Here is a 23038-nt window from a genome sequence, read left to right as displayed (position 1 = left end):
CTTAAATATAACATAAAAATTACATGTAGAAAATGATACAATTATGCACGTTGTAAAAGTTGAATAGTTTGTCTCAGTTTAAAAAAAAGTTCTTAAGATTAAACGCAAACGTATTTAACTTAGAAAGTTAAACACAACTGTCAGTCTTTTTTTTTTTCCAGAGGGTGCCCGTGTAAACACTACTAGTGATCCCACACTCTTATTTAGTAGGATTGGGAGAACACATTAACTCCACACACCAGTCAGAGCTGAGATTTGAATCTTCAGAACCGTGAGGCAGATGTGCTAACCACAGGCACGGCATTATGTGCTAAATTGGATTATTTTTCTTAACCATGTTTATTTTTTGCATCGGAAATTGAAGCATGTAGAATGTTGAACCAGTTTTATTGTTTAAGTAATGCGTTTTCAAAAATACAGAACCATTTCTTCCAATTTAACATGAAAACTGAATCATGCAGTTTAATAAAAGGTTTTCTCGACATGGTAAAATATGTTCAAACAGAAAAACACAGGTAAAGATAATAAGCAGGAACACTCTACTTAAGCATTAAACGGAGATTGTTTTCTTCAAAAAGAAACAGAGCAGGCGTTAACATTTATACTGATAAAACCCAGTATGAATTTCTTAGTGTTCTATACTCGGTTCGCTAGTCAAGCTGGTCAGGGTGGGGCAATATAATGACCAACACCATCTTCGAGTGTACAAAAATAATAGTTAACGTTTACATATAGACAGCAGAAGAGAGTGTGGTCCAGTCAAGCCAAACTCCTAAAATACTTGGTGTTAATGTCTCACTTGACGATGGCGCAAAATAAAGACCCGCCCCTTTAGTCTTACTTGATTAATAGGGACCCTAAACCATATTAAACCCACAAAATTTTTAAGATAGGTTGGTTCCAGAGCTGTTTAACAAATACGGTAGACTAAAGACTAAAACAAAATCAACATGCCAGAGGGCTGCCAATAATGTAAAAACAGAAATAAAACAAACACCAGCACAGGAGTGTATGCTTACTGCTAAATGAAAAAAGGGGGAATGTTTAACAATGAAGATCCCCCCCCCCCCAAGTATTCACATGACACTCTTAACTCGGAGAGCCCGGCAGATGTCAGTAACATGGCTGCCAGTTGTTTTATGTGCATGTTCTTTTTCTTTCTTGTAGACATATGTTGTCCATCCCGTTTAATCTCCTTTGGTGAGAAGGTCCTCAATGTATGCATCAAGTTCATCATCTGTGTTGATGTCAATATCCTAAGTGGAGGGGTTGGGGGTGGGGGGGGGGTGGGAGCAATTATTACATTACGTTGATCATCATTTCCAAGATTATGAATAACTAAAATACATATTGTAAGAGTGAGCTGCCCAACCTCTTGAACTTTTTGCAGAAGTGAAACAATGTTGGTTCGTAGTTTTTGTAGTTTCTCATCTGCTTCCTTCAGCTTCATCTCTGTGCTGTTGCTTTTCTCCTCCACGGCTTTGGCCTTGGCGTCCGCTCTGCTCTGGTACGAGTTGCACAGCGATTGGAGACCTGATTCGTACTGGTGGAAATACTCTTTCTGAAGTAGACAGGAAAATCACAAACGCATACATCACCACTAGGGTAGCGCAATGCTATTTCCCTACCACTACTATAGGTGCATCTCAATAAATATACAATGGAACGTCGATTTAACAGAGATGGGGACACAGCTCAGAGGGGTTACTCTGCCTATTCATATCCATGGCTCTTATACTGGAGCGGGCTCTTGTCGTGTATTACGTGCACGTCTCTCAAACATGCTATATTGATTTTGGTATTTTTTTCATACAGTCGTTTTTTTTGGTCATGCCCTTCTTTATGGTATCCAATCGTAACAGAGGTGAAAAGGGGACCTCATAGCTCATGAATGTGGCCAGCTGCACACTATCACTGGCCCACACCGCAGTTTGAATGAACTTTAAAACCTTTCAACCAGTTTCAAGCTTATCTGTTTTTAATTTACACTCATTTTGTATAGTAATGGGCATTTTTAGGCCAAAAGAAGTACTTCAGTTTAATGGACAAAGGGCCTTTACAGACAACCCTTCTCTCATATTAGTCCGTTAAAGCGGAAGTCAACGCAAACATATTTTATTCCAGAATATGTTCTATGCAGGCCCACTAGTTGAAATATGGCATTGTGATTAATATTGTGTTTGTGGAATTTAATTTAAGCAGCAAAATGCATACACTTTTATCCGTCTCGGAGGGCGGCCATTTTGTCACTTCTGTCGACTGAAAATGACATCACAGCTGCTCAGGGCTCAGATGACGACCAACCACAGCTCACCTGTTTTCTGAAGCCGAGCCATGATTGGTCGTTATCTCTGGGCTAGCTAAAAATGGGTGGATTTCTAATATTCCACAAACGCTATATTAATCAGAATGCCGTGTTTAGACTGGCGGGCCTGCATAGAACACATTCTGGAAAAAACGAGATTTAAAACGAGATTCTACTGTAGTTGGCCTATATGGATGAAAATAGTTGTCCAAAAAAAGAAATGTAGTGTGACCGTGTATAGTTGCTTTCATCTCACCAGAGGAAAAGCCACCAACTCCTCTGCCGTCATGCTGTTTACATCATCCTTAGGAATCTGAAAAGCAGGGGGGAAGAAGTAACGCAGCATTGTCCTGGAAAGAAGAGCAGCATACTTCTTAGTTACACACTTATCCAACACAGACAGAATATACTAAATCGGGTTTAATCCGACAAAGTACGGTTCAGTGCTTACTAGTAGCTTTAGAGGAAATAACAAATGTATCTTCCATCCTGTCAGTTATTTTTTTTTCCAACCCAACATGCCAATTACATATTAACATCACAAGTATAAGAAGCTATGTTATGTTCTTTCGCCGGTCCAATCCGTGCAAATACAAATGACACGGGAGCCACTCACCTCAACATGGTGACCAGGCTCTCTGTGACCTCTCGACTGGTGCCAGGTTGCGTGGTATCTGGCTCCATTGCTGCAGACACTCGCTCAGTCTCCTGCTGAGTGTCCGGTGTCTGGTGGATGGGAGACGGCGGACGCATCAGGCGGACTTCATCACTGCCTTTAAACACCCTTCGTAGACAGACACAATCCATCAATTCCACGGAATGCAAACAAATTGTTATTTCGTAGGGATGAACGGCAGACAAAGAAGAATCACCATCTGTCCTTCGGGGTGGCTCGAGGGACATAGTCAAACTTGACTTTCCAGCGAACACTCTGCTTATTGGTCTCTACGGCGATGACTTTTCCTGTGAACCACTCCTTATTGACGCGGACCTCTACTAGCAGTCCCTTATCTTCAGGAAAATACAAGGAAAAATATGAGCCAAGACTGTGCATAAATCCAACCATTAAAGCATGTGCATTTCAGTTTGTGGGGGTAACCTTGTGAAATGGACGGAAGACCTTAAATGGGAATTCAAGTCAAAACTTTTCCTTACGATAGTATGTGAGGCCTCGCTAGTCCAAACACAGCATTGTGATGAATATTGCGCTTGGGCAATAGGAATTAAGGAGCAAAACACACCTGTTTTTATCTCAGGGTCGGCCATTTTTCTACTTGCTGTTGACTGTAAATGACATCACCGTTGCTCAGGGCTCAGGTAATGACTAATCACGGCTCACCTGTTCTCTGAGTTAGGTCATTTGCTCGTGAAAGTTTAGTCAGACTCACGGCAGTTTAAAATTAGAGGCGGACCGGCCTATAGACGGGTACTATTTTTTTCCCCTCCGGAAAAAAAGGCGAATGACGGAAGGGTAGCGACGCTGCAGACGGATGACAAATAACGGACGCTTAATTTTTAGTAAAAAAATGCCCAGCTCTGGGTGACAGTGATGACAATGTCGAGAAAATAAGAAGCACTCTGCTCAATTTGATACCCTTCTGAGCATTCCTAATGTCGCACTCCGGGTCTTGCTGTCGCGCCTTGACCGCTGCCTTCTCCGGCACTTTCTCCGGCGCTTTCTCTGGTGCTTTCTCTGGCGCCTTCTCTGGTGCCTGCACAGACAAAGCTCACATTACTAGAACCACAGCAAGACAGTTGAATAGAAAGGAAGGACATGTAGAGACATATAAAATCCCTGTTATTGAAGAAGGTGAAAGTAAGGTCAGTTTCTAGCTCAAACAATGTTCATTGCAAAGCACAAAATATAATACCGCCTCTACCTCAAGAGGGTGCTATAAGCATAGCAGTTCCATTGTAAGTCTTGGTTATTAGAGGTTGGAAAGAGCAAGCCAGGTTAGTTGGAGCAAGCAGAGCAAGGGGCTGGTAAAGCTACCTTGGTTTTAGCAACAGGGGCTTGGCGTGGAGGAGTTGCAACTCCTTTCTTTCCAGGCTGTGAATATGTGTTAACCTGTTTGGTCAACAGCAGACGGGCTTCATTTGAGGTTCTATGACTTAACCAGCAAGGAAACAACTGAGAAAGTTCTCTTTGCTAACTCTCTTCAAGGGAATTAATAGCGATAGCAGGAAAGCACTGCTGAGCGAGTTTAAGCAACAAGCAACAGTTTTACTAAAATGGAAGTCAACGCAAATATTTTCTTGACAAGAATATGTTTTATGCAGGCCCACTAGTCTAAACGTGGCATTCTGATTAATACGGCATTTGTGGAATAAGAGATAAGCAGCAAAATCCACCTGTTTTTGTCCGTCTCAGGGGGGGCGGCCATTTTGCCACTGGCTGTTGACTGAAAATGACATCACAGTTGCTCAGGGCTTTGATAGCAAACAATCCTGTCTCAGCTTCGGAAAACAGGCGATCCGTGATTGGTTGTTACCTGAACCCTGAGCAACTGTGATGTCATTTTCATTCGACAGAAATTACAAAATGGCACCCCTGAGACGGCTAAAAATGGGTCGCTTCAACTGCTTAACTCATATTCCACAAACACAATATTAACCAGAATGCCATGTTTAGGCTGATGAAGTCGCAGAGAACACATTATTGCAGAGAACATTTTGGGGTTGACTTCCCTTAAAAAAAAATAAAATAAATAAAAAATAAAACAAAAAAGGACAATTGCTGCAGTTATGCATGCATGTGCACGCCTACTTTGGCCAATGCTGATTTTCATGCTTTTAACATGAACTAATGTTTACCTCGTCTAACTTGCCGCGTTTGGCAACTGGGGCCTTTTCCACCACTTTTCCACGGCTACCAGCTGCAGTGACCATTTTTGACTTCTTTGTCTGGGGTTGCTGTTCCTCTTCTTCACTACTCCCAGTTTCTTCTTCCTCCTCTTCCTCTTCCTCCTCCTCCTCATCCTCATCCTCACTGTCCTCCTCCACAATTATTCTCTTACGCTGGCCAGCAGCTGTAGATTTGGCTGATGCTTTAGTGAGTGACTAAGAAAGAAACAAGACATTAAGATTCATTTTTGGTACTGTATTTTCTATTAATACACTGCCTTGCATAATTATTGGCACCCCTGGTTTGATGTGTTCTAATTGCAATTGCGAATTAGTGCTTCTAATGAATTCAGTTTTTCCCTAAATATAATGGGACCAAAAGTAAGAGGAAGATGCAACCTTTTATTCGACAGCATTTATTCAGTGGGAAAAAAAACACATTAAGAAATAATTCGTTTACATCAAATCATGTGTGCTACAATTCTTCGCACCGCTGATGCGCTGATATCTTAAGGCTTTTTACACATCGTAACCTGGGGTGCCAATAATTATGGAGGGCATTGCGTGACATGTATCTTACCCTTGAAGTGCGGCTTGGTGGGGGTGTTTTGGAAGAAGGTTTGGCTGTAGCCTTTGCTGCGGGTGACTTTGCTGTAGCTTTGGACCTGGATGCTTCAACCTTAGGTGGAGCAGGAGGAGGGGCAGGTGTCCGGGTGGGCCGCTGAGAGGGGGCGCGGGGTGGGGTAGCACTCTGTGGCATCTTGAGGTGAGCCGGCAGCGGGGGGGATCGGGGGCGCGTTACAGACCTCTCGGAAGACCGACTCGCCTTTGATGACAAAGTGGGCAAACAAAATCCCCGAACGAAATGGTTATTGCAACCGGAGTACTCGTCAGCAAATATCAACATTACCTAAAGTCCAAATCTAAAAATCTAAAGTTGTCATCTGGTGTATGAACTTTGCCAACCATATCACGCGAGTGACTCGACCCCTGATGGAACGAGCAAAGTCACAACAATGTACTGTGTACTGTACATATATCATTACATGCTTCCTTGTCTAATGCTTTATAATAAAGTACACATTTTACTACCTTTACAATAAGGAAAAAACTATAAGGTTTTTGGTTTTGAGTCAGAAGCATCAACCCATTTTGGATACCACCTTTTCTGATCAGAATAGTTGGTGAGCAGGAACCTACTGTATCCACACAGGAAGGGAACCCCGAGCCTCAGAAATGAGGCAAGCAGGCTAACCAAACTAACGTGCTGCCTCCACAAACATCACTGTAAATATTCAGTATCCAGGTGAGACGACTGATGGCAATTTGTATTATAAGCCATCACCAATGCCTTGGTTGTTTTACAAAACTTTAAAGTGCTGATTATTGCAGAGAATAGTTATCTAAAATGATGAAAATATGACATAACCAAAACATGCCGTTGTTGTTGGTGGTTTTACCCAAAGGGATGCTACAATTGTGATTAAAAAAAAAAAAACACGTAATATTAGTAACATTAACAGGACTGAGAATTAAAATCTATGAGGAATTCCAATGAGGGCATGTGTACCTTAGCGGAGTTCTCTGTTACAGGTTTCATGCTAACATCCAATGGCAACTTCTTTATATCTGCCGCAGATTTGATAGTAGTGGTTTTCTGAAGAGGAAATACGAAACATGTGAAGTACCAGTGCAAGACAAGAAAGTGAGACCACAAGGGATATATAAGATACCTGCAAGGCCTCCAGTTTATCCTGCTGCTGTTTGATTTTTTCGGCAAGCTCTTTCTGTTTGTCTTCAGCTGTCTGCTTTTCTTTTTTCAGGACTCCGCAGGGCAAATTGGGTTTCTTTTCAGCAGCGTCGCATCTGTGATGCATTGAAGAAAAATCACAAAACGAGTGTCACTCGGGCTAATCCGAATCTGATGATGATGATAATCAACACATATGCAGAGGGGCAAATAAATGTGTTGATCTTTTCTTACTGGACCTCATTGGAATGTACACTTTATATGCACTTAATGTTGTGGCCAGTGACTCCATAAACGATTTCACTTTCTATCTGTGCGTGTGCGTACCTGTCTTGGGTACTATCTGGGTTCATAAGACACACCCAGCTGTCTGGGTAGCGTTTGTCGACAGCATCCATCTGGAACGGCAGCGTTCTCCATTTTAAGCATTTATCTAAAAACGCAACGCATAAAAGCGGGGCATGAGCACAGTTTCGGAGTGCTGAATGTGTGTGCGCATCTGAGACCTACCACACTGAATGGTAATTGGGATCTCCATGGCACGGCGTCTCTTATATCTTGACTCCGATGACGGAGGTGCAGACCAGCTGGCAGACAAGTATCCAAATTCATCCCAGAACTTTACTATACCTTTCTGAGCTGCATCACACAAAACAAAAAAAAAAAAACATACTCAGCAATTCACACGGGACACATGAACACAACACTGAACATTCTTACTCAGAAAATCCAACGGGGATGCTTTCTGAGGTGCATCATGCATTAAAATACGCAACCTTTCATATGGGCCGAAACCTCATAAGTCACAATTTTTTTTTTTTCAAAAACCTGTACCATTGGTCAGTCCACACGTGAGGGTGTTATTATTTTTTTTTTTACAAATTGAGCAACCTAAAGTGTCGAGAATGGTTTTCTCTTTTTGATGATGCAATGTCAACGGTTGAACAAACAAGTCATTTTTGGGGTCTCGTGAAAAGTGACAATTTTGGGCGGACAAGGATTCGGCCTGACACCAACAATATGGAAAACATGAACTCAACAAGGAACATTCTTGCACTTAAGATCCAACAGGGGCTGCTCCGAAGAGAAAACATTCTTGTTCCTTGCAACTGTAACATTTCAGTGCAAACACTGTTAGTGCTTTAAGGGAAAGCCATGAGCGGTAATCTTGAAATGTATGAAATCGGTGAGCATTCGACATGTAGAAATTGCGCAGGGTTTTAGCACTGGATTTTTCCAAGATGACAATAGAATGGAATGGAATAAGCCTTCATCCACAATGGGAGAATTCCAGTATCGTTAGATGAGATTCATCTCTATTAAGACGGTGAATGTCAGGTATCCCTTACCAATGCTGGTGTCCTTCCAGTACTGAGCCAGATGTTCCCCCATGGACTTGAGCAAATGTCGATACTCTTTAGCGTCGGCAAAGTCTTGCTTGTTGTGAGTAGGCTCGAGAACTAAATATGGGACATCCACCACGCCGACAACACCTCCACAGGCCCTGTGCAACAAACCCCCACCGCACACACACAAACGACATAATTGCAAAACCCCTCAACCATGATTATCGCTGCTGACCTCAGTACAGTCAATGAGCACACTACTCACATGCCTCCATCCAGCTGAGGGCCCGTCTTTTCGTACATCTTGATAAGACGAGAGCAGTTGTATACAAACATCCCATCCAGGTCTCTCTGTTCAATGTTCACTCCGAATATAAAGTTCAGCTCCTTGGGCTCCTTTAATGCTCTGGGAGATGTGAAAGAAAAAGAACACAGGACTGTGCTAGTGGTCTTTGGATGGATTTTTGCAGTCTATAAAGCATCCGCCCGTCTAGACAAAGATACTACTGTTGTTAATGTGTATTGTACTTTTGTTTGGACTCAAGAATTCTTTTCTTCATGTCAGCATCCCGTCTAAGCATCATGGCTGAATCCTGGACCTTTCTCAGGATCGTCTGAGAGACAGAAAAGGGGGGCGGGGTTGTTAGTGTTATCACATGACGACCCTGCGCAGCCAAAGTGAGCCAGAAATGTGATCTGGTTTCACTTACTCGAGATTCTTTTGACACATCCTCTCCAAGTCTTGCCTCCGTGGCTAAACGCTTGCTTTCGGCCTCTCTGGCTTTCTCCTCCGCTTGAATTGGTGACAGAAAATCCATCCAGTCAATACATACAAGAGCACGCAGAGGGAGAAAAAAAGATGGACGCAGACCACCAACTCACCAATTTTAGCAAGGTGATCGGCTTTTTTGACTTCCTGCTCAGCACGCGTTTTAAAACGAGTCGACGAGTACTTATAAACCCTGTGACCAGAGCATGGACACAGTTGAGAATCAGGCACCAGGCACAGGTTTTTTTAAAAGTACGCGTGTTACATTACCGTGGTTTATAAAGACAGCAGGACAACCTCTTGGTCCTCACTTTATGCCCCTGGATAAAAATCCTCATGCGGGGGTCAATGTACAACACGGCAGCATATGCTCTGAATGACCTCCTCTCTGGTTTCCTGTAAGCAAGGGGGAGGACACAGCCATTGCTATTTAGTCACGGTCTGACGTTGTCTTTCATCCATCCATCTTCTACCGTTTATCCTGTTCAGGGTCACAGTTGAGCAGGAGCCAATTCCAGGTGACTAGAGGCAAGACACGGGGTGCGCCACAGACTGGGCGCCAGCCAAAAACAGGGTAGACATAGACTAGAATATTTTTTTTGTCTTGTCGCCACATTTAGCTAATTTGGGCTTCGCATCAGATTAAGCAGTTGACGGACTGAAATAAGTGTGGAGTGATTGACATTCTCGATTGTGTTGGTTTTTATTCATCTAAAGTTAATGCATGCGAGACAGTCTCTCAGATGGCTGATTATGTTGGCACAGTGGTCTGCACAAGCTGGATAACGATCCTGATCATTTGAATCAGGTGTGTGCTGGAACACAGGAAACATCAAAAAACATGCAGGAAACTGTCACTCGAGGGATAGGACTGAAGACCCCTGTCCTAGGAGCACAGTGACTATTTTCTGTACAAAGTCAGAGAATGACACGCTGCTTCTTTCAAGTATGTTGCAAGAACACAACTACAGTATGTGCTTATCACTCGCAATATCATGATCGTGACATTAAATTTTTATGGAAAAAACACACACAAAAAAACCCCAACAATATTATTTTGTCTGTTCAGCAGCTGATGCACTTCCACATTCCACTTTTTTTCCCCGCCAGAATTACATTTAATAAGCAACTACTGAAATGTATGAATTGATTCAGAAAAGATTATGTCTGCGTTGGCAATGCATGTATGAATCGATTATTTCTCACACATTCACATGCCAAGCTAATTTTAAGTTCTCAATGGACTCACACTCCTTCAGCAAGTATTCCGGCCATCAGTATATCCTGGTGATCCGACTCAACATCCAGCTCTGGTTCTCTGTTATCCATCAGCTTCAAATTGTACACAATCACCAGGGTACCTTGACACATAAAACCAATGTGACAATCACAACATGTCAACATGTCATCGCTAATGAGAATTCATGTAGGCGCCTCTGGTAGTTAAATTGTATTTAGTCACTGACAGGAAAAACAAACGCGTCAGTCCAATTTACGATGAATTTAAAAGTGTGTAGTAGAATTACTAAAGTAGCTTTTATAAATTTCTGAGAAACAAAAATCTACATACATGGATGAATGTTATCAGGCAGAAGGGGGTTATCACACACACGGATACATACGAATGTACTAACCACTGATACTTTCAATTTTGCTGAACTGCTCCATCAACTCTTTCTCAGTTTTAAAAGGTGAATATTTGAATATCAGCTCGGTCTCGACGGCGTATTTCTCTGGATCAGATGTCAGCGGCTCTTTTGTTACCAAATCCCAGGACGGGAGAGGCACTATTACCTGAGAAGGTATGAACAATTCAGAATAAATTTAGAGGTCAGACCAGTTTAAGGCCCCACAAAACAGTAATACAAAATAAATATGACACATCAAAAATGGATATACTGCAAATCACTTATATATATTTTTTTTCACACTTCGGTCCCTGGTAACTAAATGTAGATGCCATCTAATGAAATACAAATATTGATTGGCCTGACCTCATCGAGACCTTCCTCCTCATGGAAAGTCCTTGATAAAAAAAGGCAGGTTAGACTGTTGGCCTTTTTTGTAAACAGGATGAAGTCTTTCCCAATTCGCATGGACCCCCTGTCAAGAGACACATCCAATCAAAGGTCAATTCATCAAAACATGCATCATGCACACCAATTGATTGCACATGATTTTTAGGATCTTACGATTTCAGTCCATTTCCGTATTGGCCAATCTGTGTGGACTCAGGAGATCGTTTGCTTGACTTTCCAAATTGGATCACATGGGTTGCCTCGTCTAACAAAAGGAAATTAATTTCAACACACTTACGTGAAAACTTGTCTAGAACACAAATGCCGATTCCACATTTAAAAAACGAATTAAACACAAGCATCAAGGTCAGTGATAGTCAAGTGCCACTCACTTGGCTCCATCCCAATACCATCATCAAGAAAACACAGCATGTAGCCGCCCCGCAGATCTGGTCTTTTCTCTGTCAACAATTTATGAGGAATAGAGTTAAGATAAAAGCAAAGTGAATGCTTCAGTGTATTCAATGCTGAAATTTACCTGTGTAAATGTCAATTCGTGTGGCATTGGCATCTCTGTAGAACACAAAACCCCCACTTGTTTACAAAATAAACATATTCGCAATGGATATACAATCAATACAAATACCTTGAATTGTCCACAAGCTCTGCCAAGGCTCCAAATAAGAACTCGTGTGTTGTCCTGAAGCCAGACGTCATTCAAATTAGTGAATGATTATAATAAAAAGTAATACATTCTCAAGTTGAATGAAATCTCATGCCGTTATATCATCTATCGATATCATGCTTCCAATGTGGTGGAGGGCGTCGACTTCGTAAATATTGATTTCGACTCATTGCTATTATTAGGACGATTTCACTTCTCTGACTACAGAATAATAGGATCATCTAGTCTTTTGTCATCCTATGTTGGGAATGGGCAAAATCAGGACAAAGACGGTCTGATTATCTTGACGTGTATAAGGTGGAGGCATTGTATATATTAAAAAAAAAAAAATTCAAACGACAATCAAATCCCAAGCAGGAGCTCTACTATTCTTTGAAAAGAGGAACAAACTCTTTAAGACTAGGCATAGGCCGATACTAGATTCTTACAGTATGATAACCGTGAGCAAAAAGTCAGTTAGCCACCCTCCTAATTTTAATGGCCGCTTATAATTTTGTTTCAATTTGTATTTCCTAAATATTACAATACATACATATCATACCGAAACAAGCAACACTTTATTGACACAAGACAATATGTTTTTTAGAGATACATTAAAAATAATAGTATAAGACAGAGTTGAGGCTAGCATGTTGGCTTGGCCATCGGCAAGCATTCCAGTTCCTCATGTTAATTAATTGCCCACGCCTGCTCTAGAATGTATCGTGAAAGACAGGCATTCACGCAGCCAGTGTTGGTAAAGCTCATTTTCAACGGGAACTAGTTAAAAGTTCCATTTATAATTTCTAAAAGGAACCATTTTAGTTCATAATTCAAAAATTTTAATTAAGTTCATTGTTCCGAAAATGAAATGGTTCATAGTTATTTTTTGTTGTTGTTTGTTGAGTCACTCAAGGCGCCTGAGAATAATCCTCAGAAGCGGTTGACTCGCATGTGGGAGGCTTTGGAGTTCCCTAAAGGAGAATCTCATTTGGCGATGGTAACAAGCTGACTGGAGTGCAAGGCATCGGAGCCAGGGGTGTTGGGCCGATTCTTCTTCCTCAAAATAGCCTATTGGCATTTTTCCAGTGACTACGTTTACATACAGTCAACAACCCTTTCAAAATTCGGGGTTACTTTCGTATTAGTCGCCTCACCGTGAGTTAACTGTCACGTCATTACCAAGCCATAAGTTCGGATGTCATATATGTCACTTTCAGCCGCTGGCGTAGAAAGATGAAAACATATACATTATTTTTAATACTTAAAGTATAGTTTTGAACCAATTAAGTGAAATAAATCTTGATTGGAAATCTCTCACTGCACACCGTGCAGCAGCACAGTGTTTGGGAACCATTCATGTATCATTTTGAAAAAACACATGGCATACCATACAGAATCTAAACAGAGTGACTTCGTGTTTTGAAACCTGTCCACTGTTAACCCCTCAAACTGCACTTACGAGTTTGTATGCAGGTATTCAAAGGTAAGTTGAGCCCTGCTCAGGTTGCTGTAGCTCGAGTAGGCCATGCCCTCTCAAGTAGCCTCTCGGTGACCACAGATAGTTACTCCACAGGTTCAAATCCTGCAGCAGAAAAGAAGCCAAACCAAAACAGTTTTTGTTCATTCACAGACATTGTACATGCTCCCTACCTTAACAGCTACGCAATATGCGTTAGCCAAACTGAACCTTTTAGAGGCATTTGCGATGAAAATGGAGGGAAATTATTATTATGGTTCATGTTACAGCACCACATGATTGAAACGTAGGCTGCAGAATTTTGTGACCAAATCCCGTGTGTTACCAAGACATTCGTGGAATCAATGTTTCAGACATCAAACACAGGCCGACAACTGATGCACGTACGTTATGTTAGGCTAGCATGTGAGCTGGTGTTAGCTTAGTTGCACATTGTTTATGAAGTAGCTGTAGCTTCGTAGCTAACGTTAGCTTTACAAATGGTTTTTTACAAAATTGCATATGACTGCCACTGTCTACCTCTTGTGTCAACGTGCACAGGGGGCGACAAACAAACTTTTGGCACGTTTAGTTTATCTTTAACCAACGCCCAATGCCTGGTAAATAGCAGTAGTTCAAGCTTACCGTACGATTAGAAGTTGGCTTGGTTTCCTCCTGGCCTGCAAAGCCACGCCCCTATTCTTCTTCTTCACATTCCGTTGTAGTAATTGTGCATAAGTGACAGAGCACTGTGCTGCCACCTATAGCTTTGGAGTTGAAGAGCCTTTACCATAATCAAAAATTCCTAAATAGTTGTGTGAATGCTGAGAGCATTGTTCTAGTTATCATTTTCATTATTTTGCCGACTGGTTAGCACGTCTGCCTCTCATTTCTTAGGTTCTGGTACTGAATATACTATAAATATATAGTATATACAATACAATTGTATTTATATAGCGCATTTCATAACAGCTAGGGCTGTAACAAAGCACTTTACAAAACAATAAATAAAACAAAAACAATAAAACGCTGTGGTACATGTATTAATAAATATAGACATAAATAATATATATAAATAAATAAAGCCAATAAATTGACATACAAATGAGCCACTTAATTCATTTCCGTAGCATTTCAAGTTCAACTAAACAACTTGTGAACATTATTATTATTTTAGAAACTGAAATGTATTTCGAAAGGAAACCATTAAAAGAAAATATATATCAATATATTTCAAAAATGGTATTGGCACATAATAAAAGTAAAGATATGTTTGTGGTTATAAGTCATTCATTAATTCATGACCTACAATGAAATGACTTGTAATAACAGCCTTGTTTGCCATTTATTGTACAGATACAGTATATAATCATACTCAGAATAGCTGATTAAAAATAACTGAATAACTGTACATCCGGTAAGCATTAAGTACAATTAAACAGCAACAGAAGAAACAGAATGTTTTTTAATTTTTTTACAGCTTTACTGTACTTTAAATCTGGCAGACATTTACACCTGAGACACTGGCTAACAGTAAACAGAAAACTGGTTGAAAAGTACATATCACAAAAATGTTTTCATTAGGATCCCACCGGAAGGATAGTTTGTCTCATTGCCTTGGACTGAATCCTTTAACATTCAGTCGACAAAACTGTTCAAGTGTCAACCAAAGGTTCCTGCAACAAACAAACAACAATAATGGCGTTAAGAATCAAAATCAAGTTAGGCATGCTTCACAACTGTACAGTAATAGAAGAAATGTTTTTTACATGTTGCAGGTCCAGCTCCTTCCTGTGGTAGTTGCGCATCTTTGAATGTGACAGGCTAGCAGCTAAACAAAGTATTAAACAAACTCCTATAAGACACATACTGACTTCCATCAGATGTCGCACCGCCACCCACTGCTCCTCCTAGGAGATGAAGAAAACAAACTGCAAGTTGATGTGTTATTTGGCAGAGAACATTATTTATGTTTCATCCATGTGTTACCTTTGTTAACATGTTAGTGAGAGTAGGGTCATTCGTAAAGAGAAGACCATAGCAGGCTTGTGATGCTGGCGGTGGCTGGTCAATTGCCTCCACATGGACAGGTGAATGGATATTGCCGGATGCAGGACACCCTGGGGGAAGTCTACATAAAAACATAATTTTAACAATAATTTGCGTCATCTTCATACTCGTAGGCTCAAAATACACACTAGTGCAGCCATACTCACCGGCTCATAGGGAAGAGAGCAATTGAAGCTCTTAAAGTGAGGCAGGTATAGGTATCATTTTCCCAACGGATGTCTACATTCACAATCTCATTGCCTAAAGAAAAAAAACAATGGCGCAAAATTAACAATACATTCTTGTTTACCACAAAGTAAAGTGCTCAAATGCAATACCAACCCCCAAGATACAACTGACTGGCTGTCAAGGTTGTGAATAGGGCAACATCTTTTGGAAGGCCGTGGCTGGTTGTGACAGTCAGAGGGACCTTGAGATGTAAACTAGTGACATGTGAGGGCTGTGGCGTCAAGTCGAGTGAAGTGTCTCTACTTCTTTTCTGTTCTCGAAGTGGAGATGGGCCAGGAGACACAGGCTCATCTGAACTCCAGTTGGTTTTAACACACAGATGGAAGTGTGCTAACGTGGAGAGTAGATGGTTCCAATCCTAAGAGACAAAACAGCATTTGGCATAATTTATGATACTGTAACTGTGGGAGCCTAAATACAGTGCCGGTTCGTTCAAGTTCATGCAGTACGTTATCTCTGTTCTGCTGTCAAGTTTTAGAACAGTAGCCATAGACACTTTTTTAAAACAACTTTTCAAACACTTTTAAAAAATAATTATTTATTAAATTATCATTATATTTATAATAAGTATTGACCAGAACAATATTTTTTGTTAGGAAAGTACTGTATACTTCTTTGCACTGTTCTATGTTAATTATAACATCATAATTTTTTGTTAGTCATTGACATGTCAATTGTCAAGTTCTTTTATGTGTTGATTTTTTTGTCTCTTTCTGTCTTTTCCTTTATTGTTATTGTAATGTTACTTCTTCTAACCTGCCAGGGACTGCAGATGGAAAGTGGTGTTGGCTAATTTTGGCATATTTACATGTACTGTACATGTTCATTATACACACACACCCCCCCACACACACACACACACACACACACACACACACACAATTTTAATGCTGGATATGATGGTGGTATTTGGGGATAAAATATTTTTTTTAGGTGGTACACTACTTTGTGTAAAACGGTTTGACAACACTGGTGTGGAAACTGTATGGTTTTGTCCTGTTCGATGAATTTCTCCAGTATAGTTCACACGTGCTCCCGCACAGCGAGTAAGTGCCTTGCTCAAAGGAACCTCGCCAGTGCTCAGGGAGGGAACTAGCACTTTTCCATCAACTTCCATTCCGTACCAATCTTCATTTAAAAGTCTTTGCTTCAGAATGTCCAACTACACAAGGACTGTAATTGTGGAACACAGAAAAACAATCCAGTACAACAACATTTTTTTCAGTACTTTAACTCAATAAATTGAAATGATCTTGAATGAAGTCAAGTGCACGCTTGCCACTGAGTCATGCTGATTCCAATTTGCACTTTATGTCCCATTCTCCTCCAAACGCAAGTTAAATAAAGCAGTCCTTACCTTTACTGTGTCAGGATTGGGTAGAGTGTGATTATTGCTATAAGAACTGAGGCAGATAAACGAAGTAGCCAGTGTGAGGAGACACAGGAAAAAGGTCACAGACGGCGGGTTCTGGGACACGTAATCTCTTAAATTGCAAAGAGGCTGCCAACATGCCATCTTTGAACACAATTAAACCTGAAATGAAGCAAACATGTGAAACAAACGTCATTAATGTCTAGTTAAATATGAGTGACCATATCATATGTTCATTTCTCGGTTAAGGTTAGTAGTGTTTACGATTAGTCAAAAACACAGCAAACGAGCAAATAGCGTGTATCCTGATGGAATACATGATAATGCAGGCAGATAGATGTATATCTATATATAGATGTACAGTACATTGATCCATCTAGTTATAGATATATGTCTATCTATAGAGTCCATCCATTATCCGAAGTGTTTATCCTCACAACGGTAACGTTATCATATCCCAGCTGTCCTCTGGCAGGTGGCAGGTTATCACCTTGAACTGGTTTCCATATAGTACATATGTCTATAACTTCTGCATTACTCTATCAACTCCGATTGCCGTACGTAGATACATGTAAATGCCATACCTTCAAATTGAGCAGGCTGCGCTCATCACGGAATTACATTTTGCAAAATACAGTTCTTCAAAATCCACAAATTACACAAGCAGTCCACTGAGTTCAGGTGCGGGGTTGGCAAAGACAACACGAGTGTTTTCTTTACGACACTTTACCGGTTTACGGCTGTAAACTGGTTTGGCGACTAGAACCACGTGAGCGATGGTAATCTAGTGGTGACGTCACTTGTTTTCGAGGGCGCTGTCAGTACACATTGGTCCATATACAGTAATAATTTCCGATAATTAAATTGTAAATTATTAAGGAATTATTTCAAGTTTATCTCTTAAGATTCCGGAAGGGGGACAAGTAGAGCACTTTGTTGAGTGCAGGGTGTATACAATTAGCCTCTGAAAAAATGCACTTCCAGTAAAAACTTTGATATGTTAATTTGAAGTGTATATTTCCTGTTCTGAACATCTTTTAGAATGATTAGTGATTTAGAATGATTGTGAAATATAATATAATCTCAAGTCACAAAGCAATGATTAGTTTATTTAGAAAATGGTTTTCAAAAAAATGTAAGCAGCATATTACGATTACAAACAATATTGATTTACACATTCATTTACTGTAAAGAAATAAACAATTCAAACATGGCCAGATATAAATCAATGCAAATAATTGATTTTACAACAGTACAGGCTCTAAATGAGTTGTTCATTATATTCCCTCACATTCAAATCTCCCTTGTGTGCTTTTATTGAGCAAATAGTGCAAAAGACCCATAAGATCCAGAATATAATCAATATACTGAGAAATCTGAGAAACCATTTATATTACATTTAGTATTATTTCCCTTTGTCGAAACCTTCACTGCTCTTCCAGCCCAACATGTTTGTGTAATGCATCATTGAATTCAAGGTGTCCAGGTGACTTTAACAGGCTTAAATGCCCAAATATCAGGTTGACCCATGTGCAACAGGTCTTTGTATGGAGAAACGCTCCATTGGAAGCGGGGTAGCTGGTCCCAAGTCGGCCCACTTACGGCTAGCATCTCATACCGTCGAAACATTCCATAGGAGGTCAACTGCACAAACAGATATTGTGACATTGTGCATCAGTGTGTTTCAGACAAGGCCTATGAATGGCTTCATAGAATACGAAAAAAGACAAATACCTTCATATCTATTCCTCCATGGGACCTTTGTCGTAAGGCTCCAAATGGATAAGTTCCGTTTGCCGGATTTAGGTCTGAGCGAGCTGAGATGGCGTTCTCGCCATTCTCAGGTGGATTGCAGTCTTGGCAACGTGACAAGGGGTCTTCTTTGAAGTTATTATATCTAAACAGACAAAAATGTGAAAGTGTGAGAAAAATTACGATGCATTTACATTTCAAAAAATGTAGTTTGTCTCATTGTCCAGACCTCATGAGGCGCATCATGGAGGTAACGTCTGTAACAGCTTTCTGGTCTCTCTTGAATATCTGAGCCCGGGGATTCTGGTCCAGGGAGAACCACGAGCCAAACTTTTTCACCAGCTCATTGCAGCCGCTTGCATTGAATATGTCCTCATAGTACCTTACATCACATAAGGTCAAAAAATAATTTAAGTTGCAAACATGGGAAGCTCTCACACTGTAAATATTGTGGATCAATACTTACGGTATGTTGTAACTTGCCCAGTATCCTTTCTGAAGTAATTCTTCTGTTTTATCCGTAAAAACGATTTGTCCCCTGTAATGTTAACGGAGAGGAATAGCCCATTTGGAACAAAACAAAACAACCACATAAAATACAAGTTTAATAGACATACGGAATCTGCTCCAACACGACAAACAGATCTTCTATGATGTTGGTCATGCCTGGAGTGAAGTTATTATAGTCCACAATCATCCACTGATTGTTGTACCTAAAAAGCAAGCATAGTCCAAATTGAAAATGATCATCTTTATTTTATTCTTTACTTGAGAAGCATGACTGGCGTATTTTTTGAAATTCACAATTTGAGCATTTGAGGAGCTGAGTAATGCTTACGTGCCACTGTTGTACTTGCTGAATACCTCTGCCCAGGCTTTAGCAGTCACTGCCAGACGATTAGCCACAATATTCCTGAGCCATTCCATCACTGTGCCTGTGGGTTGAACAAACTTCCACAAAGCTGGGTTGCTGTTTCCAATGGTGGTTTCCAGGGTAACCTGCAGCCACATGATGAATAAGCAATTCAATCAGTGTTCTATTTTTGGCTAAACTTTTTTTTTTTTAAAGGGACGTCAAGGCAAAAATGTCTTTCCGATAATATGTTCTATGTGGCCCCACTTGTCTAAACACAGCATTTTGATTAATATTGCATTTGTGGAATAGGAATTAAGCAGCAAAATCCAATCCGTTTGTAGTCCATCTCAGGTGGCAGCCGCTTTGCCACTTGCCGTCTACTGAAAATGACATCACAGTTGCTCAGGACTCAGGAAAAGACCAATCACGGCTCATCTGTTTTATGAGTTTGGTCATGAGATGTTTGCAAGCTGAGCTGTTATTGGTTGTCACTTGAAAAATATAAAGATTTTTGACTTCCCCTTTAAATCATTATTGTGCAATAGAGTAAACATTGCATCATACCCGCTAATGGACGCTCTTACCAAGCCACTACTGAGGATATAAAAGTCGTCTCCAGAAAAAATAGATCCAGGGTAGGAGGAAAATGCCTGGATCCGTCCTGGGAGTATGAGATTGTCTGGGGACAAAATTAATAAACATTATAGTGCTCCTGTTAACTTTAAAGATATGATCATCACAAACAACATTTAACATTGGAATGTTGGCTTGTCGACCTTAAAAACATGAGTGACTTTTCTAAATACTGTATGAAAACACTTAATACAGTATAAAACAGCATAAGAGTCATGCCAATACCTAAGGGGGAAACTTTGAAGGCAAAGGAGTATTTCTTCATGATGCGCAACATTGATTGGTAGGTGCCCCAGGTGTCATGTGACACCAGTAGATCCTTATTGTTTGGCAGCAGCTTAATGAGAGCAGAGCAAGAGCCGGATCCTAGTGGTCGAGTAAGACTGGATTTATTCAGAGCTGATTCCAAGTCCTCCAGATCACCGCCCATTTGGAAGAGTCTGGTTGACAAAACAAGTCCGGGCAATTTCATTTGGTGGCCATTTAGTTTGTCGTGTTTTATGAAAATCACATCTACTTACATGAAACCAAATGGGTTAAAGGATATTTGGCCAGAAGGAAATGACAGTTGTTCATTGTAACTGTCCTCCAGACCTTTGAGTTGAAGAAGAGCCAGGCGAACCTGTCATGCAAAATAAAACAATAATTTCAAAGACAGGGCAAGGCAGCTTTAATTATATAGCGCATTTCATATACAAGGCAACTAAAAAAAAAAAATCAAATCATTTACAAACACAGACGATCACAACATTCAGAAGCAAAGCAGAGAAAACAAAAGCATCTTACAAAAATTATTAAAAGAAAATTGAAAATAACATGTTCTAAATTTGTTTAGAGGATTTTAATCAAATATATGGGAAAAAGGCAATGGTTTTAACCTGGATTTAAAAGCATTTACTATCTGGACTGACTTCACTCCATTTGTGCACAGAGCTAAATGTAGTTTTACTATATTTACCTTGAAGAAGTGGCTCAATTACAGCATGCTTACAAAACGAAGGCACAACTCCTGTGGCAAAGCTGCTATTCACAATATTTCAGACATTAGAGCCAATACTTGTCCACATATCTTTAAAAAGCCTCGCAGGAATGGGGTCCATAGGACAAGATGAAGGTTTTAAATAACTGACTATTCTTGTGAGAAATGGGAATGCCACTGTCTCAAACACAGCTGAGCAGGTTTCTCGACCACAGCAAATTGTAAAAGGTATTCTTACTTTAACACCTTTCATCTTGCCCCGCAACACAACAGGACGTTGCATTTATTCACATTGAAGACATCCAACGTACCTGGTGCCAGTACGGTGAATTTGGCTCCTTCTCAATTTGCTCCTGAATCCACTGCAGGTTGATAGTGATGAAAGTCTTAAGGCGATCACAGTAACCAGAATCTCTCGAGAAGGGTCCACAGTAACCCATGAGAGTGTTCATCCAGTGCTTGTAGATAAGCTAAACACAGAAATACTCATGAGCAAATAAAACATAATATATTGGAAGGCCCAGTGCAACCAGGCAAGGGTAGTCTAGTGTTTTTACAGGCTGACCTGAGATGTGACTGCAGCTTCCACGGCTCCAGCAGCATACGCCTGGACGCTGTCATTGTATTGGCGGCTAGTGGTCACCTCCAAGAAAGCCCAGCTGATGTGATGTGAAGACATTCGACTCAGTGAATGCAGAACGAATTATGTCATTCGGTTAAAATAAACATGTTTTCAATCCTTGTTATCGACCTACCCTGAAGTTTGAATGTCGTCGGTGAAGTTAGCCCAAGCCACAAAGTCTTCTCTATAACCCTCCAGGAGAGACAACTGCCCCGTGATTTTGTCAATAACCACCGTTTGTACTTCGGCTTCAACAAAGTTACCGAGTAAAACGCAACTAACTGTAGAAACAAGGATAAACCTACACAATAAAGACATCACCGCGCGGCTGGCCATGTTGTCAAGAATGAGTCACATGATATGAGGGAATCATCACATGATCACAGCCGACCTTTCTTTTATATATATATATATAATAATTATAATAATAATAAATACATGTATACAGACAAAACCAGGCTGAGTACATCGTAACGGAGCATAGAAGGAAAACAAAGAAGATAGATACAAAATAAAAAATACAAACGAAGACAACACAATTCAGTGTAACAAAAATGAAACAAAAGTAAGTACGCGACCAAATAAACAAACAACTAACAATATTACGGGATACAGATTTGTTCACACACCATCATTGTTTTTATGTTTTGGAATTCAATTTTCTATGTGACTTAGAGACTGTAAATTAGTGGTGGCTGCTGCTCATTCAAATGAGGGCACGCTTAGCTCAGTCTCAGACAGATCATCCAATCATCATGCGGGGGAGGGGTGGGGTGTCACCCCTTGTCCGGCCCGCCCACGGCCCCCGTCGGAAAAATGGGCGGGACAAAGCCCAGCATTTATCCAATGACTGAGTTTCGTGCAGTGGAACTAGGGGAACAACCCACTGTGGTCGCTCTCAGTCAGCGCCCGACTGTGTTGTGTGTTGTGGTGCTGCGAGCAATGCCAAGGAAGTCGTGTCAGTTACCTATCAATGATTCAAAAGATAAAGGTATTGTATTCTAGCGCATATTTAGTCAGTAACATGTACAGACAGCAGTACATATTTCACCCCTTTTTGTTCTCTCGGGGGCGGGGCTTTTAGACGACTGCTCCCTTGCATCTCAGAGCAATTGTCACTGCTGGAAATAATGGCAGATTTCGCTACACGCTGTGTCCTGTGGGTTGACCGCATGCCACAGAGGGCAATTGAAAAGTATTTGTTACACAGCATTGGAAAAGTAATAGGAATTGTCTTAATTTGGAACTTGATGGGATTCTCTATCAGAGACAGAACGATTGATTTCGTAAACAAATTCTTCACTGGTCATTATTCGACCGTCGGCAGTAATAAAAATGAATAAAACATTTCTTAGACATGATCTGTTACGT

At 40.6% G+C, this 23038-nt stretch overlaps 3 protein-coding genes across 4 annotated transcripts; all 3 read right to left on the bottom strand.

Annotated features, from left to right (window-relative positions):
• Positions 1 to 370: 370 nt before the first annotated feature.
• Positions 371 to 13873, bottom strand: morc2 (MORC family CW-type zinc finger 2). 2 transcript variants are annotated; one of them, XM_086031621.1, is made up of 27 exons: positions 13801 to 13873; positions 13159 to 13281; positions 11679 to 11732; positions 11571 to 11605; positions 11425 to 11493; positions 11207 to 11297; positions 11009 to 11117; positions 10649 to 10808; positions 10264 to 10375; positions 9285 to 9410; positions 9128 to 9207; positions 8956 to 9038; positions 8774 to 8859; positions 8511 to 8651; positions 8249 to 8403; positions 7410 to 7538; positions 7227 to 7332; positions 6883 to 7015; positions 6720 to 6806; positions 5730 to 5975; positions 5120 to 5365; positions 3900 to 4017; positions 3178 to 3316; positions 2922 to 3089; positions 2562 to 2655; positions 1373 to 1561; positions 371 to 1256 (listed from the first exon to the last, which is right to left on the bottom strand). In XM_086031621.1, the coding sequence occupies exons 2-27, from the start codon at positions 13224 to 13226 to the stop codon at positions 1188 to 1190; spliced, it is 3093 nt and encodes a 1030-aa protein (XP_085887747.1). In that variant the 5' UTR covers positions 13227 to 13281; positions 13801 to 13873; the 3' UTR covers positions 371 to 1187. The 2 variants fall into 2 exon arrangements, with proteins under 2 accessions (XP_085887747.1, XP_085887748.1); XM_086031622.1 differs by having other exon boundaries at positions 13696 to 13803.
• Positions 13874 to 14481: 608 nt separating this feature from the next.
• Positions 14482 to 17562, bottom strand: LOC147146930 (transmembrane protein 248). The gene is made up of 7 exons (XM_086030988.1): positions 17410 to 17562; positions 16811 to 16987; positions 15547 to 15811; positions 15372 to 15465; positions 15145 to 15286; positions 14925 to 15065; positions 14482 to 14831 (listed from the first exon to the last, which is right to left on the bottom strand). Exons 2-7 carry the CDS (start codon positions 16967 to 16969, stop codon positions 14811 to 14813), a joined length of 822 nt encoding a protein of 273 aa, XP_085887114.1. The 5' UTR covers positions 16970 to 16987; positions 17410 to 17562; the 3' UTR covers positions 14482 to 14810.
• Positions 17563 to 17913: 351 nt separating this feature from the next.
• Positions 17914 to 22061, bottom strand: plbd2 (phospholipase B domain containing 2). The gene is made up of 12 exons (XM_086030955.1): positions 21801 to 22061; positions 21611 to 21704; positions 21357 to 21515; positions 20588 to 20688; positions 20292 to 20506; positions 20018 to 20112; positions 19416 to 19576; positions 19195 to 19290; positions 19044 to 19115; positions 18807 to 18959; positions 18560 to 18722; positions 17914 to 18469 (listed from the first exon to the last, which is right to left on the bottom strand). The coding sequence occupies exons 1-12, from the start codon at positions 22001 to 22003 to the stop codon at positions 18299 to 18301; spliced, it is 1683 nt and encodes a 560-aa protein (XP_085887081.1). The 5' UTR covers positions 22004 to 22061; the 3' UTR covers positions 17914 to 18298.
• Between the last annotated feature and the right edge of the window lie 977 nt (positions 22062 to 23038).

Source organism: Filicampus tigris, chromosome 5, assembly GCF_054856515.1.
Source record: "Filicampus tigris isolate MCC_2025a chromosome 5, RoL_Ftig_1.0, whole genome shotgun sequence".
Lineage (NCBI taxonomy): Eukaryota > Metazoa > Chordata > Actinopteri > Syngnathiformes > Syngnathidae > Filicampus > Filicampus tigris.
Note: the sequence above shows the minus strand (reverse complement) of the source record. Positions and strands in the feature narration are given on the sequence as shown.